This window comes from Rhincodon typus, chromosome 8 (genome assembly GCF_021869965.1).
Source record: "Rhincodon typus isolate 14 chromosome 8, sRhiTyp1.1, whole genome shotgun sequence".
Classification (NCBI taxonomy): Eukaryota; Metazoa; Chordata; class Chondrichthyes; order Orectolobiformes; family Rhincodontidae; genus Rhincodon; species Rhincodon typus.
The window spans coordinates 80,560,626-80,587,039 of NC_063339.1; the positions used below are offsets into that span (position 1 = coordinate 80,560,626).

The following is a 26,414-nucleotide window of genomic DNA, read 5'->3' on the forward strand; positions in this document are numbered from 1 at the left end:
TTCTACTAGTTAAAGGAAGACTAGCTCAAGTGGCCAAAGTCTAAGAGCCAGACATTTTGAGGATGAAGTTGGGAAACGCTTATACACAAAAGATGGTAGAGGTTTGAAACTAACCTGCAAATGGCAATTACTCCAAGATGAAATTCATCTCAGATTTAAGTTTATTTTAATCAAATATAATCACAAATTAAAAAACTAATTGGGGGAATGATGCATAGTGAAATTAGGTCACAGATCAGCCACAGTGGAGTGGACTAATGAGGATAACTGGACTCTTGATGCTGTGCAGTAATTTAGATTTCCCCCTCCCCCTTGCTCTAGTGCTGTGCAGAACTTGATGCTGAGATCAAGTACCTCTTCTTGACTTGCCTGCTTCTCACTGGAAAGTAGACAGTCTTAACATTGCATCAGAAAACAACAGCCTATAGCGTATGGATGCAGATAGAGAGTGGGGCAGGAGGCTTTCTAAGGCTGCAAGTAAGGATATCATCTACTCATAATCAGGTTATGTACTTTTGGATGATGTATTGTAAATTATTTTAAGGTCACTTTGCCAGTTCCTATTTTAAGCATCTTTTGCTCAGCTGAGTGGGGAATGCAGATGGTTTTTGTGTCAGTCACTAGGAGAACTTGTCTGTTGCTTTTTTACTATTCTTTTAATGGTGAAAATAAATGCATGTTCTATTGGTTCAGTGTGCCTGATCAAAAGGAACAGGTATAAAATGTAATTTTGAGGTCATGGTGTTGTGCTAGATTACGTTCCTAACCAGGTTTTATTTTTATGTTTTGCTGTTAGCTTTAATTAGAAAAGAAATGAAGCTCAGCTTTGACAAACTGAGGAAATCACAAACGGTGCAATCAATGAGTGAAGTTCCTGGAGTAAAAAGGAATTGCTCACCAGAGTGTAAGCACACTGCCTCACCTCCCTCCCAGATAGCCAGTGAGTTTAAGGTACGTAACATTCCTGTTGACTGTACATGAGAGAAGTGAAGAATTGGTTCAATAATTAATACAATTGGATAGAATAATGTGGCAGCTTTTTTCAAAGTATGTCTCTTAATCTATAGTCCATTTCTACAGGGTCTGATGAATTGAGTGTATAATGTGGGAATGTTTTATTTGTGTAGTTTCTACATTATGTGCAGGCTGTTACGAGAGATTTTTATTCATGTTTATTTTCTTGCAAATTGATTTTTGTAGCATGTAATTTAGCAATTTAATGTCATTTGTTGGGATGCAAATTGCCTGGAAAAAATTATTTAGCCTGCTGCTGTGAGAATTTTGATTAACTCTTGCATTTTGAATTCATGTATCTTCAGTAGTCTTGAATCTTTCCATACTTATGTTAATTTAACTCTTTAAGCATTTGTTGTGGAATATGTGGAAAACCAGTAGCAATGGTGAAATTGTTTGACCTGCTCTTTCAGATTTTTTTATTTAGTTCGTACGACGCACAGAATGAGATGGTTAGTAGATTTAGAAAAGTGATTACACAGCAGAATCAGCTGCATAGATGGGTTACTGTCAGGACAGGTGAGAGGTAGTTTAAAAATCTTGGTGGCTATTCGTCTAATGAACAGTTTTTGGAACTGTTGAAGAGGATAGCCTCTCCAAGGAAAATGGAAGGGACAGTCAGTTGTTGGACACTTGAAATGATTCTTGTGTTAAGCAACATTTGACAAAATTTAGTAGAATTATTGTTATAGCGGTCTCTCCTATCAGAGGCATAGACAGGGGATTCTGTGGCAGTGAGTGTAAATTTAGGGTGGTTTGTTGCTTTCCTCGTGCTAGGATTAAGGACGGTTCTAAACTTTTCAAGCATATTGTTAAAAGGTGAGATTGAGAAGCCAGAAACTGCTGTAGACATTGGAGGAATGATATTTTTAGGGAAAAGATTAAAGCAATACAGAGTGAATTTAAGAGGTTAGGTGGAAGATTAAAAAATAGAACCTTAAATGTTTACGAACGTGTGATTAGAACGTCATATCTTTCACAGAGACTTGGTTGAGAGATAGACAAGACTGGCAGCTAAATGTTCTGGGTTTTAGGTGCTGCAGGAAGGACAGTAAAGGATGCAAGAAAGGATGGGGGTGGCATTTTTGATTAAGGAATACATTACTGCTTTAACTACATAAGATATTTCTGAAAAATTGTCTAGTGAAAATTTATGGGTACAAGTTAGAAATAAGGAAGGAAAGGTCATTTTGATGGGATTGTACAGTAGGCCCCCCCAAATAGTAAGAGAGAAATTGAGAAACAAATATATAGGGAAATTACTGATTTATGTAAGCATAATAAGGTTGTAATAATGCGGGATTTTAATGGGAGCTACTGTAGTGTGAAAGGTTTGGATGGTGAAGTATTTGTCAAACGTGTTCAAGAAAATTTTCTTAATATGTGGATCCTCGTACTAGAGAAGGAGCAAAACCAGACCTCTCTTTGGGCAATAAGGCAGGACAGGTGACTGAAGTAAAAGTGAGGGAACACCTTGGGTCTAGCAATCATAATTCTATTAGTTTCAAAATTGTCATGGAAAAGGATAAGCATTCTATAAAAGTTAGTGCTTAACTGGAGTAAGGCAGTTTTAGTGGTATGAGACAAGAACTTTTAAAAGGACATCTGACAAGTGGGAGACATTCAAGAGTGTGATGACGAGAATCCAGAGGCATTATGTTCCTGTTAGAATGAAGGGTAAGGCTGGTAAGATTAAGGAACAATGGATGAATAAAAATATTGAGGTTCTCATTATGAATAAAAGAGAATCTTATTTTAGATGTAGACAACTTGGATCAATTGAATCTCTTAATCAATATAAAGAGTGTAGGGGCATTCTTAAGAAGACAATCAGGAAGGCAAAGAAGAGAAATGAGAACTTCATCTGCCAATGCTAAGGATAATCCAAAGAGATTCTACAAATACATTAAGAGCAAGAGGGTAACTAGAGAGAGGGTAGGACTTCTTAAAGATCAAGGAGGTTGTCTTTGTGTTGAATCCCAGGAGATGGGAGAGATACTAAATGAATATTTCACATCAGTTTTTACTGTGGAGAAAGAAATGGAGTCTAGAGAATGCAGAGAAATAAAATTTGATGTCTTAAAAACAGTTCACATTACAGCAGTGAAGTTTGGGAGGTCTTGGAGAATATAAAGGTGGATAAATCTCCGGGACCTGATCTAATGTATCCAGAACGTTGTGAGAAGGGAGGAAATTGCGAGACCCCTTGCAGAAATATTTGCATCATCTATAACTAAGGGTCAGGTGCCTGATAACTGGAGGCTGGCTAATCTTTTTATTTATTTAAGAAGGGTTATAAGGAGCAACCGGGAAACTATAAACCTGTGAGTCTGACTTCAGTTGTGGGTACACTGTTGGAGGTGATCCTAGAATGTAGAATTTATGGACATTTAGAGGGGCAAAAAGTGATTAACAATAGTGAACATGATTTTGTGAGAGGAAACTCGTGTCTCACAGACTTGATTGAGTTTTTTGAGGAAGTTACCAAAAAGATTGATGCTGGCAGAGCAGTAGACGTTGTTTATTTGGATTTAATAAAGCCTTCGACAAAGTTCCGCTTGGTAGACTAGTTAGTAAAGTTATGTCACATGGAATTCAGAGCGAACTTGCCAATTGGCTACATAATTGGCTTAACAGCGGAGACAGAGTGATGGTGGAGGGTTGCGTTTTGGACTGGAGGCCTGTCACCAGGGATTGGTTCTGGGTCCCGTATTGTTTGTCATTTATATAAATGATTTGGATGAGAACATAGAAAGTATGGTTAGTGAGTGTGCAGATGACACCAAAATTGGTGGCATAGTAGACAGTGAAAAAGGTTTTTAAGATTACAAAGAGATCTTGATCAAATGGGTCAATGAATTGAAAAATGGCAGATGGAGTTCAATCCGCATAAATGCGAGGCATTGCATTTTGGTACAACAAATAAGGGTAGCACTTACACAATTAATGGTAGGGCATTAGATAGTGTAGAACAGGGGTCCTAGGAGTGCAGGTACATGATTCTTTGCAGTTTGCGTCGCATATAGACTGGGTGGTTAAGAAGGCATTTGGCACGCTTGCCTTCATTGCTCAGTCCTTTGAGTAAAGGAATTGGGAAGTTATATTGAAGTTGTACAGGACGTTGATAAGGCCTTTTCTGGAATACTGTATCCAGTTCCTGTTGCCCAGTTATAGGAAGGATATTATCAAGCTGGAGAGGTTTCAGAAGAGATTTACTTGACGTTGCCGCGTATGGAAGATTTGAGTTATAAAGAATGTATGTATATATCAGAATAGGGAAGGAGGTTTGATTGATGTGCCCATCCGTCAGGTTCAGGTGTATACTGACATTGACTGGCCTCACACTCGGGTTGAACCTTTGGCCGAGAGACTTGAAGTCTGCTGGTGTCACTGGGACTGAACCATAGAAGGAGGAAAATTCAAATGGCCACAAGTTCACACTCATCCTTAGTTCCTTATTTGAACAAATAGGACCTAAGCATTAGCCACTCACATAGTCCAAAGTCAGTCAGTCCATTCGAGGAGAAATAAATTTATGCCCTAAATGAATTAGGATTTTTGTTGAAATCCTTGTTAGATATGGTTTTGAATCCTGTTTTTTGACTTGCTGTGTATTCTTACCCTTTATTTATAGGAGGTGTTGAGTATTACATTGGGTCCCAGATACAGCAATGAAAGAGTGGACTACAAACAACTTGATGACTTATTAAGAAGGTTACGCCAAACACTAAGATGTAGACAGGTATATTTTTTTAAATTCAGATTTGTTAATTTAAAGAGATACATTCCCTTCAATGAATTATTAATGAACCCATAGTGTTATTAGAAATTACAGTTTATGAATATTTCCTCTTAACGGAGGAAGATAGTGGTTGGGAGACACCCTAGACTGGTGACCAGTTATGCTATGGTAATGGATGACAGTTGGACGAAGCAAGTTACTTCAACATTTCTTGAATCAAGGTTGTGTCTGGCATGGACAATTCTTAGGAAGAAAGATTTGTGTGAAGGTTTTATGAATGAGAGTCAAGAATGACCAAAGCTGGTCTACATTTTATATTTCTGCATAAAATGTTAAAGTTGAACTTGGGGGAAAAATCAATTAGGGTGAATATGTTCCATTTTCTCAAAAAATGGCCAATAATTCAGGTGGAATTCTCACAAGCATCATTTCATGTCTGGAAGAAAAGAATTAGAAATTAGTGTCAAAATGGCTAAGACTATACTTGGAGCATTTTCCATTGTTCTGGCCTTCCCATTATCAAAAAGGTATAGAAGCATTGGAGACTGTGCAAGGAAAGTCAGATAAGTACGTGTGTGAGAAAGGAATGTAAGATTTCCCGATGAAACTGACATTAAACCAGTTGTGACGTTTGAGCATCTCTGTGCTATATATTTCTGTGTAATCTTCTCATCACGGAACTCTAAACTGAAGGGGTGGCAATTGTGAACCGTTACTTTTTTTGTTTTGCAGTACATGTGTCCAGTAATTGAACAGTCCCTTGCCAAGTACACTGTGGAGCTTGCTTCTTTGTTAGGTATGTAATTTAAAAAAAAATAAATTTCTTTCCTTACTCTTCTTCCATCTCCAGGTGCAAATATTTCTGTATGCAGAAAATTGTACATGGTATTAATGTGGATGAGTTTTTTTTTTCATAAAGTATTTGTAGTTGAGAACAAATGTTTGACTTTTTTCTGGTAGAATAAGTTATAATGATCTGTAAAGGGATGAAGACATCTGTTTATAGAGATCTACAGGGCAGAAAAAGGTCCTTCAGCCCCTCACATCCGTGCTGGGATCAACCATCTAACTACTGTAATCCCATTTTCTAGTACTTGGCCAATAACCCTGTATGCCATGGCATCACACATACACATCTAAATACTTCTTAAATGTTATGAGGGTTTCTGCCTCTACCACCCTCTGGGTGAAAAGGTTTTTTGTCACATCTCCTCTAAACCTCCTTCCTTTACTTTAAATTTATGCTTCCTGGACATTAATCCTCCATCAAGGGAAAAAAAAAAAGGGTCCTCTGCAACCTGTCCATATAATGTGGATTCTAGAACTTCACACACCAGCTGTGGCCAAACCAGAGGTTTATACAATTCCAACATAACCTCCCCGCCTCACCTAATAAAGGCAAGTTTATATAATGTATTTCACTGCCCATGATGTATTTCTGAAGTATACACTCAGGCATCATCTCTTGATCATGCTCCTGTTACTGACTGTGTGGATTGAAAAACGTACTCTTTTTGTAGCCTCTTCTGAGTCACTAACAATTTAACTTGCTGCACAGTAATTGACAGTAACTGAATCCAAGTTGTTATGGTGCACAAAGAGGTCATTCATTGTGTTTTGTCTGGGTAGGCTGAGTATTTTGACTTAGTGCCAATCTCCTTCACATCCTTTCTATTTAATTAATCAACTAATGGCCTTTTGGATGTCTCAATTGAACCTGTCCCTCACTGTATTTCCAGGCAGTGCATTTCAAACCCGGATCATTTGCTGTGTATAAAATGACTTTTTTTGTTATTTTTTATTTGCTTCTTTTACAAAAAACTTTAAATCTGTGCCCCTTGTTTCTCGATCCTTTTTACGAGTGGAAAAGTGTCTCACCATTTACTCTGTCCAGGCCTGTCATGCCTTTGAAAGCTTTCAAGTCTCTTTTGCATTCTCCTCTCCAAGGAAAACAAACTTCCTTCTGATGTGTCTTCATCCCTGGAACTATTCATGTAAACACCTGCAAATTTGTTTCAGTTGATAGATGTAACTGCCTCTACCAGGCAGTTCCCTATTTAACAAATCTATTCAATTTGCTTGAAAGTTGTTGGTCTGTGTCATAGCTTAACTCTTAATCTATATTAAAAACTGAATAAAACTGATTAGAACTTAACATGTGAACCCAAGTTTTCATGCACTTGGTCTACATTTCCTTTACGCAAAGTGTCCTTACCATCTGCCCCTTACTGATCAGTTACACCCTAGGCTGCTTTATATCTAACCGAGATAAGCAATTTAATGGAAGTTAGTGCCTGACAGTGCAACACTCAGCCTAGATTAAATTCTGGAGTAGGATTGAAACCTTAATCTCATGGACGTGATGTTGCCAGTGAGCCACCATTAACCATTGTAGCTGTCTTCGACAGTGTAACTGTATTTTTGTACTATTACTCTAGTTTATACTTTGTGTAACTATCCTGTCTTTATTTTGAGACTGCATTTGGGGAGCTGACTGACTTTTTTTCAGTTATCCAGTTAATGCAGTCTTCTTTGCTCACGTCATAATACAATTATATCATGATTTTTAATGTACAGTGGCATAGAGGAAATCTTCAGCAGTGGAGTAGTTTACTGTTACTTTTCAATATCTTCAACTCTACCCAACTACAGTCTCACCTGGTTTTTTTCCCCACAGTTGGAGGAGAAGTTCCACTCTCTAACCATAATATGAAGAAGGATTCCAGAGACCAACCTTCTCTTTGCAAGTCTATCCAGCATTTGCTTAGCTTCCTCCTCACTTTGTGGAAGGATGAATTCTGTGTGCCTATACCATTTCAACTAATATTTAGTGAGAAGAACATTTCATATACAATAGAGGCAAGAAATCGAAAGGTAATTTTTGAAAAGTGCTTTTGAAATACAATTCGTTTCATTTTGAAGGAATTCATGATATTCTGTAATGCTCTGATAGACTTTTTTCAATTCTTATTTTGAGGCTTGCTAGTTATACTTGGAGACAGACTCCCAAGTCACAGGTTTGCTCACAATCTGTTGATTAGTGGCATGAGGCATTGACTTTGCTCGATGTGGCAATATGAACTCAGTTAAATATCTGTAATGTGTTCCCTGTGCATTTGTATTGATGAAAGAAGAAAGACATGCTCTCAAAGCTTTTATCCTTGTACTCATCAGAAAAAAATGACAAGAGCTCGAAGGGCCAAAATGCCTAATCCTACACCTATTTTCTAATACCAAATCTCAACGGGAATAGCAATTTATACTACATGAGAAAAAAGTGAATATGGTTTGACAAGTTAACTGTAATTGATAGAGGTGTTGCCATAAAGGATGTACAAGGAAACAGTTAACTGTCAAAAGATAGTAGGAACTGCCGATGCTGGAGATCTGAGATAACAAGGTGTAGAGCTGGATGAACACAGCAGGCCAAGCAACATCAGAGGAGCAGGAAAGCTGACGTTTCAGGTCTAGACCCGTCTTCAGAAGTCTGAAGAATCCTTAGAGTGAATGAATCAGCAGTTTTCTCAACTACAAGTTGAGGAAAGGGAACTTGTTTGAGTGCTCCATTCAAAGGTGAATTTAAATGCAGGTGAGGAAGGAAATTCTTGCAAGAGGCTGCAGGTTGAAAGATAGCAAACATATCCATGTACTGGAAATATGCAAAGGCTTAGTGGTTAGAAGTCATTCTATTGGAAATGTATTTCTTGTGGAAGCTAAGATGTTAATGAGGCTTAGACATAAGTTCATGGTGTTATATCTAGATTGTCATGATATAGTGATGTGCTCCAAATGTCTAAAACTTCCTTAATGACATACTTTTTATTTGGGTAGCAATGTTAAACACAAACAGGAAATTGCTATTGCTCTGCAAGTCCATCATCATGTATGTAAAAAAAACTCTCAGAACTGGTTGTAACAATTTACTCAACTATTTGGCCAATTCATGTTGTGTAAAAGGGACATCACTGTGTGCACCTTTTGCAGTTGTAGCTATGGACTCATTAGATGAGGATCACTTGCACCACCAGGCAGGTCATTACTCTTGCACAACTTTAACAGGTGCTCTTCTAGCTTGCTTTGGAGCAGGAGTGTGCAGTACTTCCTTGTGGCTGTTTGCAACTGGCAGACTATTTTGGAATTCTCTTCTTTCAAAGACAAAATCTGTGAATATTTTCAAGGCAGTGGCAGATACTTGTTAAACAGAGGAAATGCTATATAGTAGTTGGGAATGTGAAATAATATTATCAGCCATGATTTTACTGAATGGTAGAGCAGGCTTGATGGGCTGAGTGGCCTGCAGTTGCTCCAAATTTATAATTTTGTATGATATTTTAAAAGTAATTTCATTGACCAATGTGGGAATTTAGTCATGTAAAGTATTTCAACTTAGGGTATGATTTTTTTTAAATTGTTTGGTTGTTCCTGGTAAGGGGCCTAAGGAACATGACTCCAAATTTAACACTGATTCCTGTGGGAGGTAGGAAGTCCTTACTTAATGTACAAATAACCAGACAAATAAATAATTGGTTTCATTCCATAAGAAATCAAATGCCTGGTAAATGACTGCAATTTCATAAAATCAACATGAGCTGAAGAGACATTTCTGAGCCTAGGAAACCTCAATTAGTTGTTTTAAGATCCTTTGTTAATTTGGGTTTCCTGAATTATCCTCTCCAAAATAAAACTTTGGTCACATTATTGCTTCACTAATTACTACATTGCAATTGTCAAGAAGACTGATGTAGACAATTCTTTCCTAAGTTTGGTAAATTGATAAGTTGATAAATTTGGAAAAGTGGTAAACACAGGTTGATGCAAATTGCCTGCAATAGGATATAGATATGCAAGCAGAATCCAGATGGAATTTAGTACAAAGAAGTGAGATTCAATCTGGACTTAATGGTACCAGTTCTGGCAATAGAGGGACTTGGGAGTTCATTTTTTTGTGGATATACTCCTTTATAACTTTTTCTTTGGTTTCAGTTATCGTCTCCCCTAAAATATCTCAGATGTTCTTGGTTTCTTTTCTCCCCGCTTAGTTATGTTGGAATGAACTCTTGTTTCTAATTCGTGGCCTTACTGAGCAGGGGCTGATGAAGCTTACAGAAATAGAGAGTTGCTGGAGAGACCTTTCACGGAAGCCTTGGCCTGAGGTAAATGACTGCAATTTCATAAAAGCAACATGAGCTAAAGAGAAATTTGATGTGTTCTGTTTCTGTTCAATAAGTTTTCCTCTTAACGGAGATGCATCTAACAGGAGAGACTTTTTAAAACTAATTCTTTTGCTCCTTCCAGGATTTTGTTCTTGTGATAGAATCCGTATTTGCGATGTGTTCAGAACTGGCAAAGATGGATAAAATGGAAGACCAGGTGCTAAATAAAACAGCAGTGCTTAGATAGTCTTCTACAAAAAACACCTAGCCTTATGAATTGCAAAATACTGACAGCATAAGTGCAATTCATTTGGGGTGGGCAAGGTTATTTTATATATTTTACTGATGCTGCTAAATTTAATAAAATATTCATTTGTGAATATTTAATATAGTTCACATTGGACTATTTCTAACAATTTTTCCATTTGGCTATTATTAATGCTGTGATATTGGCATGGAGTTTCTGTTAATGATGAACTGACAATCCTGACTGATCATTCTGCTGGTATTTAACAAAGCAATAATAAGTAATTAGACATCAATTTCAGAATGGTACCTTCAATAGAGGATTGGGGCAAGCACTCATGTTGAAGGATGGACACTGAGATAAACCAGGAAGTAATGATAAATTAAATATTCTTAAAATCCTGTACTGAAAGATGGGCTACAGAGAGAAAATAAAAGCTCGTAATAAAGCTTAAAAGGGCAATTTGTCTCATTCATTGGGCCAAACAGGAATTCCAAGCTTCAATATTTATATATTTTCAGGCCCTTTTCTCCTGCAGTTCTGTGGTAAACTCTATAGTCAAATGTAGAAATCTGCTGATTTCCTACACAAGCTTTGCTACGTCAGCATCTAACTCACTCAGCTGGCATTAAAACAAAGTATAGTTTCTGCCCTGTAGGTGGCCATTTTGATCTTGTTAAATATTGCTGGAGAGAGATGTTGCTGTATTTTTATATTAAATTGTTTTGATAATTTGACACTCTTACATTTATCCTGAGGAGTATAAGATACATGCATTAGAGTCATTGACAAGGAAGGCCAGGCTGGAACACAGAATCCTTGAAATTCCTGCATTTAACTGTCCATGTATGGATGCTCCAATCCAGTTATTTATGATCTGGTATGGGGAACAGAAAATGCAGCCTGGCTAGTGCTACATACTACAAAGTGAAAGACAGTACTGAATTTGTCCTCTATGTACATGTTTCCAACCACAATAAAGAAATGATCATGCAATATGTAGAATGTGTGTTGAAATGATTTTTATGACTTCCTATCATTTAACTAGCAGAAACTTTTGGATTGAGTTCTGTATCATCAGCAAAGCTGGGAGATGTGCCCTGAATATCCCACCACTAATAAACACTCTTTTACTGTAACAAACTGCATTTTTTAAATCAAAGCATTTATATCTTTAATGACCAGAAAAGATTTAATGTTCATTCTTAAAAAAAATTCAAATTACTTAATTCCATGGAATTAGACAATTACAGTTTCAGAATTAAATGTATAAAATGCTTCCATTCATGTATAAATAAGTATAATCTGGATTTTGCATACAAAAATAAAAATCTTAACTGTACATTTTTATAGAAAATCTGGAACAGCCACTGTGAATGTTGTGTGACTTGTCCCCAAGGAGAAATTGTCCTAGGGACTGAGCTAGCAACTGCAAGCAGATTCAGATTAATTATAAAATACAAAAATCTGTACAAACTATATATAAAATATACTCACAACCTTCAATGTTACTGATTTTGAGAGAGTTAAACAAGTAATAATTTGTTGAACCCCCAAGTCTGATTAATACAGCAGGGAGGAGGGTCCACCTCTACTGTACCCTAGCTGTATAGTACAGGTCTTTATACCAATAAATCAACAGGAGAACAAGCTGGCTAGGTTGGCAATGCACAAAGGTTGTTGCTTAGCAACTGACCCCAACAGTCTGGCAGGGAGAGCAGGAGCACCAAGGTCAACCTTTAAAATCAGACAGGAAGAACAAGATCAGCTTTATTCACCATTTTGGCATCAACATATTTTTTAAAAAACTGATGTAGTTTACCTGAGTCAAGTAGATTAGTCTTGTTATTTCCTTTCCATTCTGTGTGTCTGGCTGCAGAATCCAGCCACTTGGCATCATTTCCCCTCGTACCAAGTCCTTCACAGGCCGCGGCATTGATTCCTCATAGATTGACTGCATTGCTAGAATGTACTGCTGATCCTGGTGAAAGAACGATGGGTTCAGTGTAAATGCAATCTGTTCTCACTGCCAAACCATTATCTTTCCGTTAATGGGTGGAGATGATAGGTTTCAATCCCCTACTAACCTATTGGGATTTGTGTGAAGTGTGGGCACTGTGGTGATGTTACTGAAAATGTTGAATCATAGATCATAGAATCCCTACAGTGTGGAAACAGGCCCTTCAGCCCAACAAGCCCACCCAATCTACACATCCCTGAACACTACGGGCAATTTGGCATGGCCAATCTACTAGCCTGCACATCTTTGAATTGTGAGAGGAAACCCACACAGACAGTCGCCCAAGGGTGAAATCGAACCTGGGTCCCTGGTGCTGTGAGGCAGCAGTGCTAACCACTGAGCCACCAGGGTCTACAAATTGATTTCTTATTAGAATGCATGCTGTGCCTTCTGAAAAGCTAGAGCATCATGCCTGCAGCTAAATAAGATCACATAACCAGTATAGAGAACAAATTTTGCTATCCCTGAACTTAACGATGGTCCTCTGGTACGGATACAGGATTTGTTTACAGGAGTTACTGGTCTACAACTGAAAGCTGTAGTAAGTATGAAATGACTTGATGCCACGACTACCTGACTGACTTGGAGTTGCTATCAGTGGAATGCACATTAGAAAAGTAATTTATTGGCACACTTAATGTGCTTTATGTGACTTCTTTCACAAAATAAGTACGGTATTACATATCTGAACACTTTGCAATATTTCTCTGTTAGTGGGGCAGCTTAGGGAATAAACATTAGGATGATAAACAGCTGCTGGGTGGTTAAGAACAATCCAGAGAAGGCCTGATAAATGAAAAAATGAGTGGGTACAGGGAGTTAAGGTGATTTACATACACATGAACATATAGATTAGGAGGCTATTTAGTCCCTTGAATTGCTCCACTATTCAATAAGATCATGGCTGATCTCATTGTAACCTTGACTCCCTTGTCCTTCAAGAATCTGAACCTGCTTCCTCTTCTGAAGAGAATTTTACAGATCAAGAAACGTCTGAGAAGAAAAATTCTCTTCAACTCCATCTTAAATGGTAGCCCTCATTTTTAAATGAGTTCTCCCCAGGTTCTAATCTCTCACAATCAAAGACATTCACTCTGTTAAGTCCCCTCAGAATCTTATGTTTCAATAAGGTTACATCTCATTCTTCTAATCTCAAACAGGCTGAACTGTTCACCCCTTCCTCATGGGATAACCCACTCCCATTCCAGGAATTAGGCATTTGAACCTTCTCTGAATTGCTTCTAATGCAATTATATCCTTTCTTAACTAAAGAGACTAAAATATAATTTGAATATTATTACTTTTCAATGTGGGGGTGAACAGCCTTTTCTAGTTCTCTTGTGATCCTTGCGTGCATGAGGTGAAGAATAGGCCATTCAGCCCATCTAGACAGCCCCGCATGGCTGATTGAAGTATCAATGTCCTTTACTTCACTTGTATGCCACTAGTAATCAGAAATCCATCAATCTACCTCAAAGACAGAGCTTCCACAGCACTCTGTGTAGTGAATTCCAAAGATTCACAAACCCTCTTGAGTAAAAAGAAATTGTCCTCATCTCAGACCTCACATGAGAGAATATTTCCCTAGGAACAGAGGGCATAGTCTCAGAATATAGAGGTGTCAATTTAAGACAAAGTTGAGGAACAATTTCTTCTCTCAGACAGTTGAAAGTCTTTGCACTTTTTTCCAACAGAAAGCTGTGGGAGCAGAATCCTTGTGTATATTTAAGGCTGAAATAGATCCTTAATCAGCAGAAGAATCAAAGGTTATGGGGAAAAGACAGGAAGGTGGACCTGAGGTATATCAGAACAGCCATGATCCTAGTAAATGGTGAACTCGAGAGGCCAAACAGTCTGCTCCTGTTCCTATTTCTTATTGTTTACAATGTCTATTGGCTCCCTATAAATTTTGTTCATAAAATCTTCGAAAAACTCAAAGTTTGTCAAACAGAATTTCCCATTCTTAAATCCATGCTGACTATGCCAATCAGACCATGTTTCTATTTATCCATTCATTATAATTGTTTCTAACATTTTCCCCACAACATTTGTAAGGCTAACAGGTCTATAGTTTCCTGTTTTCTTTCTTGGCCTCTTATAAGGCGGGGTGACATTTACTACTTTCCATCCACAGGGAGCATTTCAGAATCCATCTAATTTTGGAAGATAATCACCAATTCATCAACTATCACTACAGCCACATCTTTCAACACAATGGAATACAGACCATTAGGTTGTAGGAATTTATCAACTTTCAGCCCCATTAATCTTCTTACTAATTCTATTTTCCTTCACTTTTTGGATCTCTGGGAGAGATTTCTGGTATCTTCCTCAGTTAAAACAAATTAATTATTGAGCTTGTCCACCATTTCTCGATTGCGCTTTATAAATTCAAGTCCAGCGACAAAAATGGTAGTTGTCAATCAAATAACGCAACATGTCCATTGCTCTAACAGGAGGAATCCATCTCAAAAGGAAAGTACCTTACCTCTTTTGCCTCCACGCTGATGCAGCAGAAGTCCCTAGGCTGGCTGAGGTAGCACACAGAGGCATCATTCACAAAATAAACTTGAGGAAAAATAATCAAACAGGGCAGGATGAATTTTCAGTGAAACATGAATAATATGTTCTTTTATTTTAGTTCATATGGTGATTCTGAAACATAATCACATGAGGCTACAGAAGTTTGTTACACAAAAGCAAAAAACCAAGCTATCTAAATACAGAAGAGTTTGGAATATCTTAAAAACACAAAGCAAAACAAAGTCTCAACTCCAGAGAGATTAATCCTTCTATCAAATCTAAATTTGAATTAGCTGATTTCTTCCCGGGAACTGTGCAGTCTTCTTACCTGAATACCCTCAAAATAGAAATCTTGGATTTTCCTATCTTCTAATAACTCACAGATTTCTAACCAATCTCTCCTGGGCTGGAAGTTGCACAAACTAAATTTTTATCCTGAGGTAACTGTGCTCCACTACTGTAAGGAGAAAAACAATACTTGTTTCTGACTCTGTCAAGTCTCCTTTGAGCTGCCCGCAAAGCTTTCAATCCCTGGGTTTCCTAAACTAGGATTAATCCTCGATTATCCTAAACCAAATACAAATTCAGTGTTTACTCCACATGTTGTAAACTACCACATTAAAGACAATTTTCCATTAACACTCCAGGGGGTGTCAGATACTGGATTAGGACACCATTGCAGAAGGTCTATCTGACCTAGCTATTTGTCAAAAAATACCTTCATATATGTAACCAATTTAAAGTTTGTCACTATTTTAAAATTCACACTCTTAAAAATGAGATATATACACCAAGATTAGGCACCTATCATCTGACATACCACTTCTTGATCTTTTACCAGTTACTTTGATTCTGAGTCCTCTGATTAATAATTCTTCTGCTGCTAGCCCAAGAAATTTCTCCTTACTTGCTCCATCAAAACCCTTCTACGTTATCTCATTTTCACTCCAAGGAAACCAATCCTAGTGTCTCCACAGAACTGATACTATTGTCCTAAGTCTTCTTTGCATCTTCTTTCAAGCCTGACACCATTCCTAAAGTGCAGTACCCAGAAATGTTCTCAGTCCTCCAATGGTTTATAAAGATAAGCACGAGTTCTTTGCTTTTGTGCTCTAATGCATCTATTCACAAAGCCAACGATTCCCCAAATATTTTTAAAAGCCTGATCAAAATATAGACCCCAAGTCTCTGTTCTTGAACCCATTTTTAAAAAGGTACTCATTTAGTTTACGTTGTTTCCATTCTTCCTTCCAACCCAAAATGTTTCACGTCACTGTAGACAAAAATATGGCTGATGTAGGGAAGTGAGAGATCATGTACTCTGGTCAGAAGAATCAAAAGGCAGACTATCATTTAAATGAAGAGAGACTCCAAAAGATACAGCACAGAGGGAGTTGGGTGTCCTTGAAGCATGCAGGTGCAGCAAGAAATCAAGGTGGCAAATTGAACCTTGGCCTTTATTTCTGGGGGTTTTCAGTATTAGAGTTTAAAAACAGGGAAGCCTTCTTGCAACTGTGTAGAGTGTTTGTGAGGCTTCACCTGGAGTACAGTGTACAGTTTTACTCCTTGCATTTAAAAAATAATGTATTGGCATTGCAGGCAGTTCGAAAGAGATTCACTGGGCTGATTCCTGGGATGAAGGGGTTGACTTATCACAAATAGCTGAACAGGTTAGGCCTTTATTCACAACAGTTTAGAAGAATGAAGGGTGATCTTATTAAAACATATAAGATTCTGAAGAGGATTGACAAGATAGATGTTGAGAAATATTTCTACTAATGGGCGAAGTGGGCGACGTAGTTACAGAATAAGGAGACACTCATTTAAAACTGAGATGCAAAGGAATTTCTGCCAGCGGGCAGTGAATGTTTGGAGGCTAGATCAATGAAACTATTTAAGGAGGATAAAAATAAAGATAGATTTTTGAAATATCAAAGAGTTGACTGCTATGATAAGCTGGCATGAAAGAGGCCTGTGGAAGATCAGTCATAATTGTATGAAATGTTGAGGTAGGTTCAAGGGGCCTAATGGCCTATTCTTGCTCCTAGTGTTCTTATTTCACTCTCTGAACTAAATTCCAGCTGCTGTGTGTCCTTGCCGTTTACTGCATTTAGATTTGGTTCCTCTGAAGCCTTTTAAAGATGCCTTGTACAGCAAAGGTATAGAAAGAGCAGTGTCCTAATTACAAACCTTGGTGAACAGTACTGGACACCAGCACGTCACAACATTTTTGTGTCCTTTAGCTAATTTTGTGCTAATGTTGTCACTGCACCCCTAGTTCCATGAGCTTCAAGTTGATATGTAGCCCTTTATGAAACACTTCTTGAAATTTCACAGATACATCAGTGACAATATAACTCTCATCAATTCACTCTGTTACTTCAACAAAGAACTCCATTAAGTTAGTTAAACTTGATTTCCCTTTGGCATTAATCATTGTTTCATGAAAAAAATTCCCACTTTGCCTCTGTTCAATTTTGAACATCTGCATCTATCTTAACCTTGTCTGCTCTATTTGCCTTTCTTATAGCCCAGTGTAAAGGTAAGTAGGTGTGAATGTCATTCAGCATGGTGCTCCTATGTACTGGCCATTAAAATGGATTAGAAGTAAGTGCAAAGATGTAACAGGACTGAAAACTGCCTACTTATTCACACGTCCCTGGCAGATTCTCCAGTGGTTTTCTATAATGCAACCATTGAACAGATATCCAGAGAACGTGGGCTTTATTCACATTATTTACATATCCTTAAAATATACTTTGCAACAAGTTATACATTGAGACATGCAGTGTACTGTAGTTTGAGATAGTGCAGCAAACTGCTTTGGAAATCCTTACTGTGACACTGTGGTAGGAATGCCAGAACATGTTGACCAAGCGGCATCATGCTGAGCACGAATGTACTTGCTAATGCCCTTACCAGCATCACCAATGAAATGTGAAAAACGCCAGGTTCTCATCTGGCCATGCTCCAAAATGATTGTGTGATTCCTGACGCTAACAATGAAGCATGGCTACATTGGAGAATTTGAGATTACTGATGATCACAGAGATGGGAAAATAGTGGTCAATCGCACTGGCAGACTGAACAAATGTGTTATTAGCCCCAGATTTGGTATTCAAGTAAAAGAGCTTGAAAGGTGGCAAAATGATCTCCTGCCTTCCCGTCAGATTGGGTACTATTAGGGCTAATACTGGCTGACAGTAGTTAGAGGGCTTAGGAAAATATTTGCTAAATGCAGTCTTCACAAGCAGAACAATAGTAGCCTTCACATACAGGGCTTGGATGTTCAGTAAATAACCTCAAGTTACTTCTTGAGAAAGGCTTTGGATGAATACTAAGAACTCCCTTCAAATATTTCAAAATTCACCGACAAAAAGTTATCCTGAAATATCCTTGGAAATATCAGTTAACTGAAGTCTAGTGGTCAATAATAACCAAGCTATTAGCAGCAACCAGGTGCCTGTGGAGGCCAGAAGATGTAATCTTAGAGATAGCAGAGTAGATGCCCCTCATTTCCTCAGAGCAGTGACTTGGTCAGGGTCCTTGTTCAACACTGGTCTTCTGCAGGAATTCACATCTGATATTCTCAGAGTGAAAGCATCATCAAGCAGGCACCAGGCGCACACCAATCAGAACTTGCAGAGAAACATAGGAGGACTTGAGAAATCAAATGCAGTTGGTTAGTGAGGAGACCAGTTTACTCTAGCCAGCTCCCAGGTGCAGGCTATACACTGGAATAACAGGGCTACTGCTTACAAGGAACCAGGGCAGATTAAGATCAATCAACAAAACTGATCTCACACAACATTGCTCAGAACAACCAAACTTAGATGACCTGAAGCCATGGAAGTAATTGCATGAATTCTTTCCAACATCTTTTTTCTTGAATTTGCATTTGTCAAATGATATTATTTTGCTATTTCAGGATGTCATTGGGGTTAGTAGCATCTTACCAAGCTCAATGCCATTTCCCAGTTGCTGATGTACCTTCACCGTTTTCACTGAGCTGTCGTACAGCTGCCTCTTACTGTGATCTTTCACAACGTACCACACACAGTGTAATGGTTTCTCAATCAGACCAACACCCAGAAAGGCATGCTTGGTTGGGCAGGCATATTTTTTGTAGAATATTTGGATCCCTTTTTCTGTGCAGTGATATCTAATGAACATAACAAATATGAAATCACAGAATGTTCATTTGACGGATCAAAACAAAGTAGATAGCATTTCTCAGAGATAGTAAGAACTGAGTCAGAGATAACACGGTCTGGAACTGGAGGAACACAGCAGGCCAGAAAGCATCAGGGGAGCAGGAAAGTTGATGTTTCGGGTCCTTGCAGCATTTCTTCTGCTTTTGTCAAAACTTCAGTACTGTTCTGCTCGAGATGTTCTGACTCAGCCTTACCACACCAAGGATTACAACATAAATGAAACTGTTTTACCGAGTACTCAATGTGGGCAATTGTATACTTTCTCTATATTAGACTTACATAAGAGATATACAAGAGAAATAAAGAGATGTATCAACTAGGTTTATTTACTAAACACAAAGCTTCATATATCATAAACAAAACTTTTCATTGAAAGATGTAAAACTGGTTAACACCTCAAGTTTGTAACAGGAAAATATGGATGTCCGAAAACACACACACACACGCATACACTGGTTAAAGAGAAAGATACTGATTTTACTCTGCAGAGATTTGTTTTTGGGAAAAAGAAAACACTTCTGATCAATAAAGTCTTAGTTCTTGAAGGCAACAAAAAGGGATGGTGTGATGTATTCAGACTGTCAATTTGATGATTTAGCACATGAAGACTATGTCACCAAACAAAAAGCAAATGTCTTTGAGATCTTTGTCGATATAACTTGCTCAGGAAGCACATTATCAGGGTTTCTTCCAGATATTTTATAGGTGGCCAGTCAGGATTCAGATTGGACCAGAGCTCCAGCACCACACTGGACTCATAACAGAGGGTTTTCAGAAACAGGGTTGCTGAGCTGTGTAGCTCATTTCCTTCCATAGGCCAGCCACCAAATGCAAACCCCAAACATTCTCCAAAATAGAAGGAGCAACCTGATAGTAGTCAGTACATGCACAGGGTCTGCAGTAACCACACACTTATCACAAAACATGTGATTTGCAAGAAATGGCTTGTTAAAAAAAAATCCATTGTCCTTTCATTGACATCCAAAAAATATCCAGCATCTACACCCCTTAAACTCACTTCCAAAGAAATATTAAATCAGAAACCATCATAATGGCACAAATCTAGGCAGCAATAAAGATCTGGAGAATGCTCTCCTGTTGCAACAGTGCCTCAGACAATATTTATCCCTCAACCAATAACACTAAAACACATGATTTGTCATTATCATATTATGGTGTGTAAATTGGTTATTGCATTACAACAAGTGCTTCAAAATACTTCAAAGTTGCTATGGGAGAACATGCTTAAGAACAAGAAAGCTTTGACTTGTCAGGGTAATATACCTACCTCCAGCCAGCTGCTGATTTGCCATGAACAAGATTGCTGAGATTGTTGATGGATGCCGCCATGACCTGAAATGACAAGAGACCAGATGGTTTCTGTGGACAATGTAAATGTGTCCTGATAGCTGAGGCGTTCAAAACCTGTGACCTCTCTTACTCACAACGAGGGCAGTAAGCGCATGGGAACACCACCCATCTCCCAGGTCTCCTCCAAGTCACACCAAAGGCAACCAGGGATGGATAATAATATTTAGCCTTGGCTGTGAAGACTGGAGAATAAAGAGCAAGAAAAAAAGAACACTGTGCAGTATGGCATTTGGCGCCATGAGATCTATCATCTGGGCGGAATTACTGCATTCTGGTTGGGAGAAATGCTGTTACAAGTGGGTCCATTGCTCAGTGATTTACAGTGATGAAGATCACCTCATATTGTAAAAGAACTATCCAGTCACTCCAGTTGGAATTGTACTTACAGGTAGACAATGCAAAAATCAGGCTCAGCCATGATCCTCTCAGAGTTAAATAGCCTGTTGAATCTCACTCGCTAAGGTAACATCAAGAATGAGCCACTCAAAAGAGGATTGGCAGCTTCAGCCGTGACAGAGACAGCCAGCAATCCTTGCCAAAAAGATATTTTCAGCAACACTACCTGGAAACATGGGAAGACGTACCTCTGCTTTAAAAGAAGCTACAGTGTGAGTTGCCAAATCCTGGTATTTTTTAAGGTAGTTAGAACTTGCATTGTGACTGATGTCTTTTGCTGTAATCCCTGAGACTGATTCAATAGGTGAGCAGGAAGCTGCAGTAAGAAAATGAAATATATGTAAATATATACTGCCCTCTTCTGAAACATGTTCAGTGCTCCATAAGTCCAGCTACAGTTTCATTTGTTTTCTAATCCTGCAATCCCTTGTCTTGGCCAGATGTCATAGCCTTTCAAAACCACAAAATCTCTAAGCAGTACTCAAAGAGAGTGAACTTTGGTATTTTAGTGCAGAAGTCAGCAAACTATCTGTACTATATTCCACAGGCTTTTAAAGGAGCAAGCTGAATGCTGGAATGCTTATTGAGTTGTATAATGCTGTAATCCAGTGGTGACTTAAACCTGTATTAGACTATACCAAGACCATAGGTACACAGCTTAAATGCTACTATTGCAGAAAGAATATTCAGTTGTTAACTTGGGCGATTTTTGTCATGCACTTTGCTGGGATAATTTCATGCCCACACACTTGCCTACAGGAAGCCATCTGTTTGAACTGGCCAACTGATCTGCTAGACTTGCCTGAAACAGCCCAGTGAGTAGGCATGTGAGGCACTGCCACCAGTCTTGGACCAATGATTATTAGGAATGTGTAAGAGGCCACTATTGGAGAAGTGTAGATATTTTGGGAGGGGTTTGGGGTTGAAGGACATTACAGAGATAAGGCAGCCGTGGAAATAAGAGGAGAATGTGTAAAACTGACGTGTTGCTGAACTAGAAGCTGCTGAGGGTGAGTAATCACTGATGCGACAGGTGAATGGAGGTTGGTACACATTAAGATATGGACAGTAGAGTTTGGGGTGTTTATAGAGGATATTTACTGTTACTCACCATGAATACTTTGGACAGTCACATTTGCTGGACAGTCTGTTACATTAACTTGTGATCTTCGATATGCTGTCCTCCCTCTACTGGGTATCATGGCATCAATACCACTTTTGTTCTAGGATTAAAAAGATGATAATAAAATGACGAGGAACTAGAATAAACACATATCAGTTAATGTAGTGTAAAACAAAAGCATGAATCCTGAATCTAAACAGCATGCACAGCAATACAACTCCAAATATCATGTACTGAGTGTGGAATTTGGAGGGGCAAAATGTCTAGCTCATTATTCTAGTTAGACAGAACTTAAAATCTTGTGTTACCAATCTACAAGGCAGATGCATCTCCACCATGCGAGTCTCCTGTATTACCTGAAGCTCATCATCCAGAACTAGGTAACTTGCTCAATAAGCAGCAAATACACTAGTTTTAAACATTCACTTCCGCCCAACCTGCACACAGTGGCAGCAGTGGATGCGATCTTCTGAACCCACGGCCACTTCCGTCTAGAAGGACAAGGGCAGCAGATACATGGGAACATCATCACCTACAAATTCTACTCCAAGCGACTTACCATCCTGACTCGGAAATATATTGCCATTCCTTCACTTCAATATCCTAGAATTCCCTCCCTCAGGCCATTGTGGACTGCAGCTGTTCAGGAATGTAGCTCATTACCATCTTCTCAAGGCTGACTAGGAATGGGCAATAAATGTTGGCCAAGTCAGCAACGCCCACGTACTAAGAATTAATTAAGAGGAGACCTGACTGTGGACGACAATTTTAAAATTTTACCATTTACCAACAATTTTACCATTTCTAAAATACAGCATAAGATCAGGTTCCTTGCCCAACTGCTCTGATTTTGCATTAAGATTTGCAAGCAGTAAAGAGGATGTTTAGAAGAGGATTAAAGTAAGAAAATTTTACTTTAGTTATCACAGTATGATATTTTAGAATATTTAAATTTCATTGGGATTTCAATATAATTTATTTCTGTTCTGCCTGCAGTTACATGAATCATGTCTGTCGGATCTCTCTCTTTATTACAGTGTGCCTGGCTGTATCTTTAGATTATATCGTACACAGATTATATCGTACAAATGTTGCCTTATGCACTACATGATGATCTGTGGAGATCCAATGTAAAAATGATCGCAATAGTCTATTGCAGAGCATGTATTTTTCTGAGTAACTAAAACATACAGAAATCTGATACTGTTAATCTCTGATACAGTTTACAGAATGAATATTCTGTCCCAATGCCATGAGAATGTTGCATTGTTAGAGGTGCCACCTTTTGGGTGAGACCTTGCCTACCATCTCATAACACAAGAGATTCTCGTGATACTTTTTTGAGTAATGATGGATCTCTCCCTGGTGTCCTGGCTAATCCCTATTCCTTGACCACCAACACTACTAATTCAATCATCCAATTGTTACTATCATTGCTAGGGTGGGGTCTTGTTGTGCACAAACTCATTACCAGTTTCCTGTTTTGCAATAGTGGTATCACTCTATTGACAGTAAAGCACTGTGAACTGCCCTAAGATAGATGCTGTATAAATGCTGTTTGACAAATAGCATAACTTAGATTGAAATAATGTGGTTCTTGGACCAAACTGGTATACTTGGTGCAAGAATAAGGCAAACAAATTGAAAAATGCCCTGAGTTCTCATCATCTCTTCTCATTTCCCAGCAAGTGAAGTCTGACCTTGGTTTGAGAGTTGTTGTCTGGAGAGGCTGTGTTGCTACTGCTGTAGCCTGATGTGGGGTTGGAAAAGAGACTAAGAGTCGATTTGGTGCACAAACTGCTTCTGCTAGCTTCGTTCTTCACCCTTCCTTTCTCCTGTTGAAGGAACAAGTGCAGCAAACATTCAATAGTTAATGTTCTGAGTAATAACCAGCCCAATAAATCCATTACTACTCTAAATTTAAGATTAATAAGAACAATACACGTGAAAGATATGGAGAAATTTGTCAGAAAGTGTGTGCGCGCACACACACACGTTTACACACTTTTACATTAATCGCTAGATAAGTAATTGTGACAGGTGGAACATGTCATTTCCAGAGACGTTACATGGTTTCAGTTATGTTCCTCAGTCCAATTCTCATTGTGATGCTGATCTTTCTGATAATAAACCGTTTACAATGTTGCAAGTTAATTTCCTCTAATTACTGTTTTAAAATGCACATCATTTACTTGCACTGGCAGAGTTGTTTGAAAGTGTTCATTAATGAGATTATGGTCAACTTCATTACAAGTTTAAACTAAACACTTATTCACATACATAATGCATTTAATGTCAATATCCAGTGTGTACACAAATGCCCCATTAGATCTGCTATCTCCTGCAGGTTACCTTCAATAACTGCATGATTGTCTGTTGCTGCAATCGGTATTTCTCTATCTCAGTCCTTGCACGAAGCTTATCTCTGGCCTTTGCTATTTCCACTTTCGCTTCCTCACGAGCCTTCTGGTAATCTTTCAGTAGATGCTCAATCTCGGAAGTGCTCTCCTCTCTACCCTTCACAGCTGTTTGAGTTCTAAAGAATTACAACAATTTATGAAGCACATAACAGGTAGACAGGCCTTTTTCTGTACATTAAATGAATGATTTACTAGAAGGCTGCAAAGGCTACAGGTACTGATCAACATGATGTACAGATAATCATTGATTTACATCAGCTGATGATGAAATGACCCTTTTACTTAAATTAAAGCTCAAAGCAATGTTCATAGCTCTTGAATTTTAAAGCAACAGTTTACGTACAATCAATCTCCGAATGTTATCACATATTTTACATATCCTTCCCCAATAGAGATGCAGGGAAAAGGTTAGAAAAATTAGCTTGAAAGAATACTAAATGGGGCTACCCAATACTGGAACCAGAATTGTTTTAATTAATCCCAGTGACTTAGACTTGGATGAAAATTAATCACATTTGGGAAAGGAAAACAAATAAAATTTTCACTGAAAAGTACAGCACAGGAGGAGACTATTTGGCCCACTGTACATACCAGCTCTTTTCTTGAATCAATGCACGTTTCTCTTTCAAGCATTTATCCAATTTACTTTTGAAAATGCCTCGTGAATCTGTTCCACCGCCCAATCAAACAGTGCATTCCAAATTTAAACGATTCTTCATTCAGCACGACCTCTTATTTTTGCACACTATGCCTTTATTTATAAAGCCTGCCTTTCCTATGCTTGATGAACTGCTCTACTAAGCTACTCTTTAGTAACCTCTGGACATCTGAACTTCTCACATGTAAGAATTTGCTACAATGGGAAAAGCCTGAGAGTGTATTTCAGGAACAGAATACTTTTCTCTGCAATGTGCTTCTGCTGTACCAGTCTAACCATTGCTCAAGTAAACTCTCCTTACATAGCCTGTGACTCACCGTGTGCTTTCCACAAGATCTTGGCGTAGCCGCTGCAGGTAACCCCTGCGTTTGCTTGGGAGATTTTGATCCAGCTGGGAGATGGTCGTATACTTTTGGCATTGTGAAGTTAAATATTTCTGTGGGCTCAGGCTACGGGTCCTTCTGAATTTCTGTAGTCTTTTGTCTCTCTCCTTTCTCAAGACATCTATGGTTTTCATGTGTCTTTTTTTCATGTTTAGGAAAAGATAGAGAATATTAGCATTTTGATTTTTTTGATACACTTTAATGGGTAACTATAAACTTCAGGGTCAGAGGGCAGGAAGGTCAGTGCATGTACGTGTGTGTGCATGTGGGGGGGGTTCAGGGGTGCTGTTAATGGAAAATTTCAACACTAAGATTGATGGGATCTTGAAATACAGACAGAGATTGCTGGAGAAACTCAGGAGATCTAGCAGTATCGGTGGAGGGAGAAATAGAATTAACGCTTCAAGACTGATATAACAACTTTGGAACTGTAGAGAGTTGAAGAAGGAATGGGTTTTTGTAGGAAAGGGGAGAAGCAATAGAAGAGAAGGGATGGTCAGGGAAAGTTTAGGGCAGATTAGATGTCAAAGGTGTCATGGAACAAGAGACAATAACAGCTGTAACGGTTGTAAAGAAGATAACACACAAATACGGAGCAGGCGCACATGATAAAATAAGGATCAGCTAAACCACAAAAAAAACCATATAGATGAGGGGTAGTGAGAGGGAAAATATCAAAATGGAGTATAGAAGTTGTTGAACTCCACGTTGAGTCCAGAATGCTGTAAAGTACCTAACCAGAAGATGAGGTACTGTCCCTGCAGCCTAGAGGATTTCAAACTGCTAACCTAACCTGGATCTTTAAGACACTGTTCAGGTACTCCCTGAAAGAGCAAAGAATCTACGTTAACAGGGTATGTCGACTACCAGGCCTGGCTGAGCAGGTCAGACTTCCTGTGTGCTTCTTCACCAATACTGGTTCAATAGAGAAAAAGCTTCCCCAGTAGGGAGAGAAAATGTACAAGGATTGCAACCTGCAAACTCTATGTAGCTTTCTGACTTAGAGCAATTCATCAGGGTCAAGGAAATAAGGAGGATGAAAACAAAATGTGTAGGTTATTAGAAGCTGCTATGGAATAAATATATAAGTGACAAAGATATGAAAGCCAAAGTCAAAAATCTAAAATGACAAAGACAATCTTTGTGGCAA

General features: G+C 38.4%; 2 protein-coding genes across 3 annotated transcripts in view; one reads left to right on the forward strand and one right to left on the reverse strand.

Annotated features, from left to right (window-relative positions):
- cdan1 (codanin 1) overlaps nt 1-11,159 on the forward strand; it is an 88,658-nt gene extending 77,499 nt beyond the window's left edge. Inside the window, exons 22-27 of one of the 2 annotated variants that reach the window (XM_048599611.1) lie at nt 797-951; nt 4,649-4,756; nt 5,489-5,552; nt 7,434-7,630; nt 9,796-9,909; nt 10,052-11,159. In XM_048599611.1, coding sequence (XP_048455568.1) covers nt 797-951; nt 4,649-4,756; nt 5,489-5,552; nt 7,434-7,630; nt 9,796-9,909; nt 10,052-10,156 — 743 coding nt within the window. In that variant the 3' untranslated portion in view covers nt 10,157-11,159. The remainder of the gene's footprint in view (nt 1-796; nt 952-4,648; nt 4,757-5,488; nt 5,553-7,433; nt 7,631-9,795; nt 9,910-10,051) is intronic. The other variant, XM_048599612.1, reaches the window with a different exon arrangement.
- The window catches only part of stard9 (StAR-related lipid transfer (START) domain containing 9), a 286,706-nt gene that overhangs the window by 9,443 nt on the left and 250,849 nt on the right, over nt 1-26,414 (reverse strand). The window contains exons 25-33 of the mRNA XM_048599610.1: nt 25,199-25,402; nt 24,156-24,339; nt 23,504-23,638; nt 21,792-21,903; nt 20,869-20,996; nt 20,202-20,266; nt 18,656-18,861; nt 14,665-14,744; nt 11,979-12,137 (exon numbers count right to left, since the gene is read on the reverse strand). Of these exons, the coding sequence (XP_048455567.1) occupies nt 11,979-12,137; nt 14,665-14,744; nt 18,656-18,861; nt 20,202-20,266; nt 20,869-20,996; nt 21,792-21,903; nt 23,504-23,638; nt 24,156-24,339; nt 25,199-25,402 (1,273 nt within the window). The remainder of the gene's footprint in view (nt 1-11,978; nt 12,138-14,664; nt 14,745-18,655; nt 18,862-20,201; nt 20,267-20,868; nt 20,997-21,791; nt 21,904-23,503; nt 23,639-24,155; nt 24,340-25,198; nt 25,403-26,414) is intronic.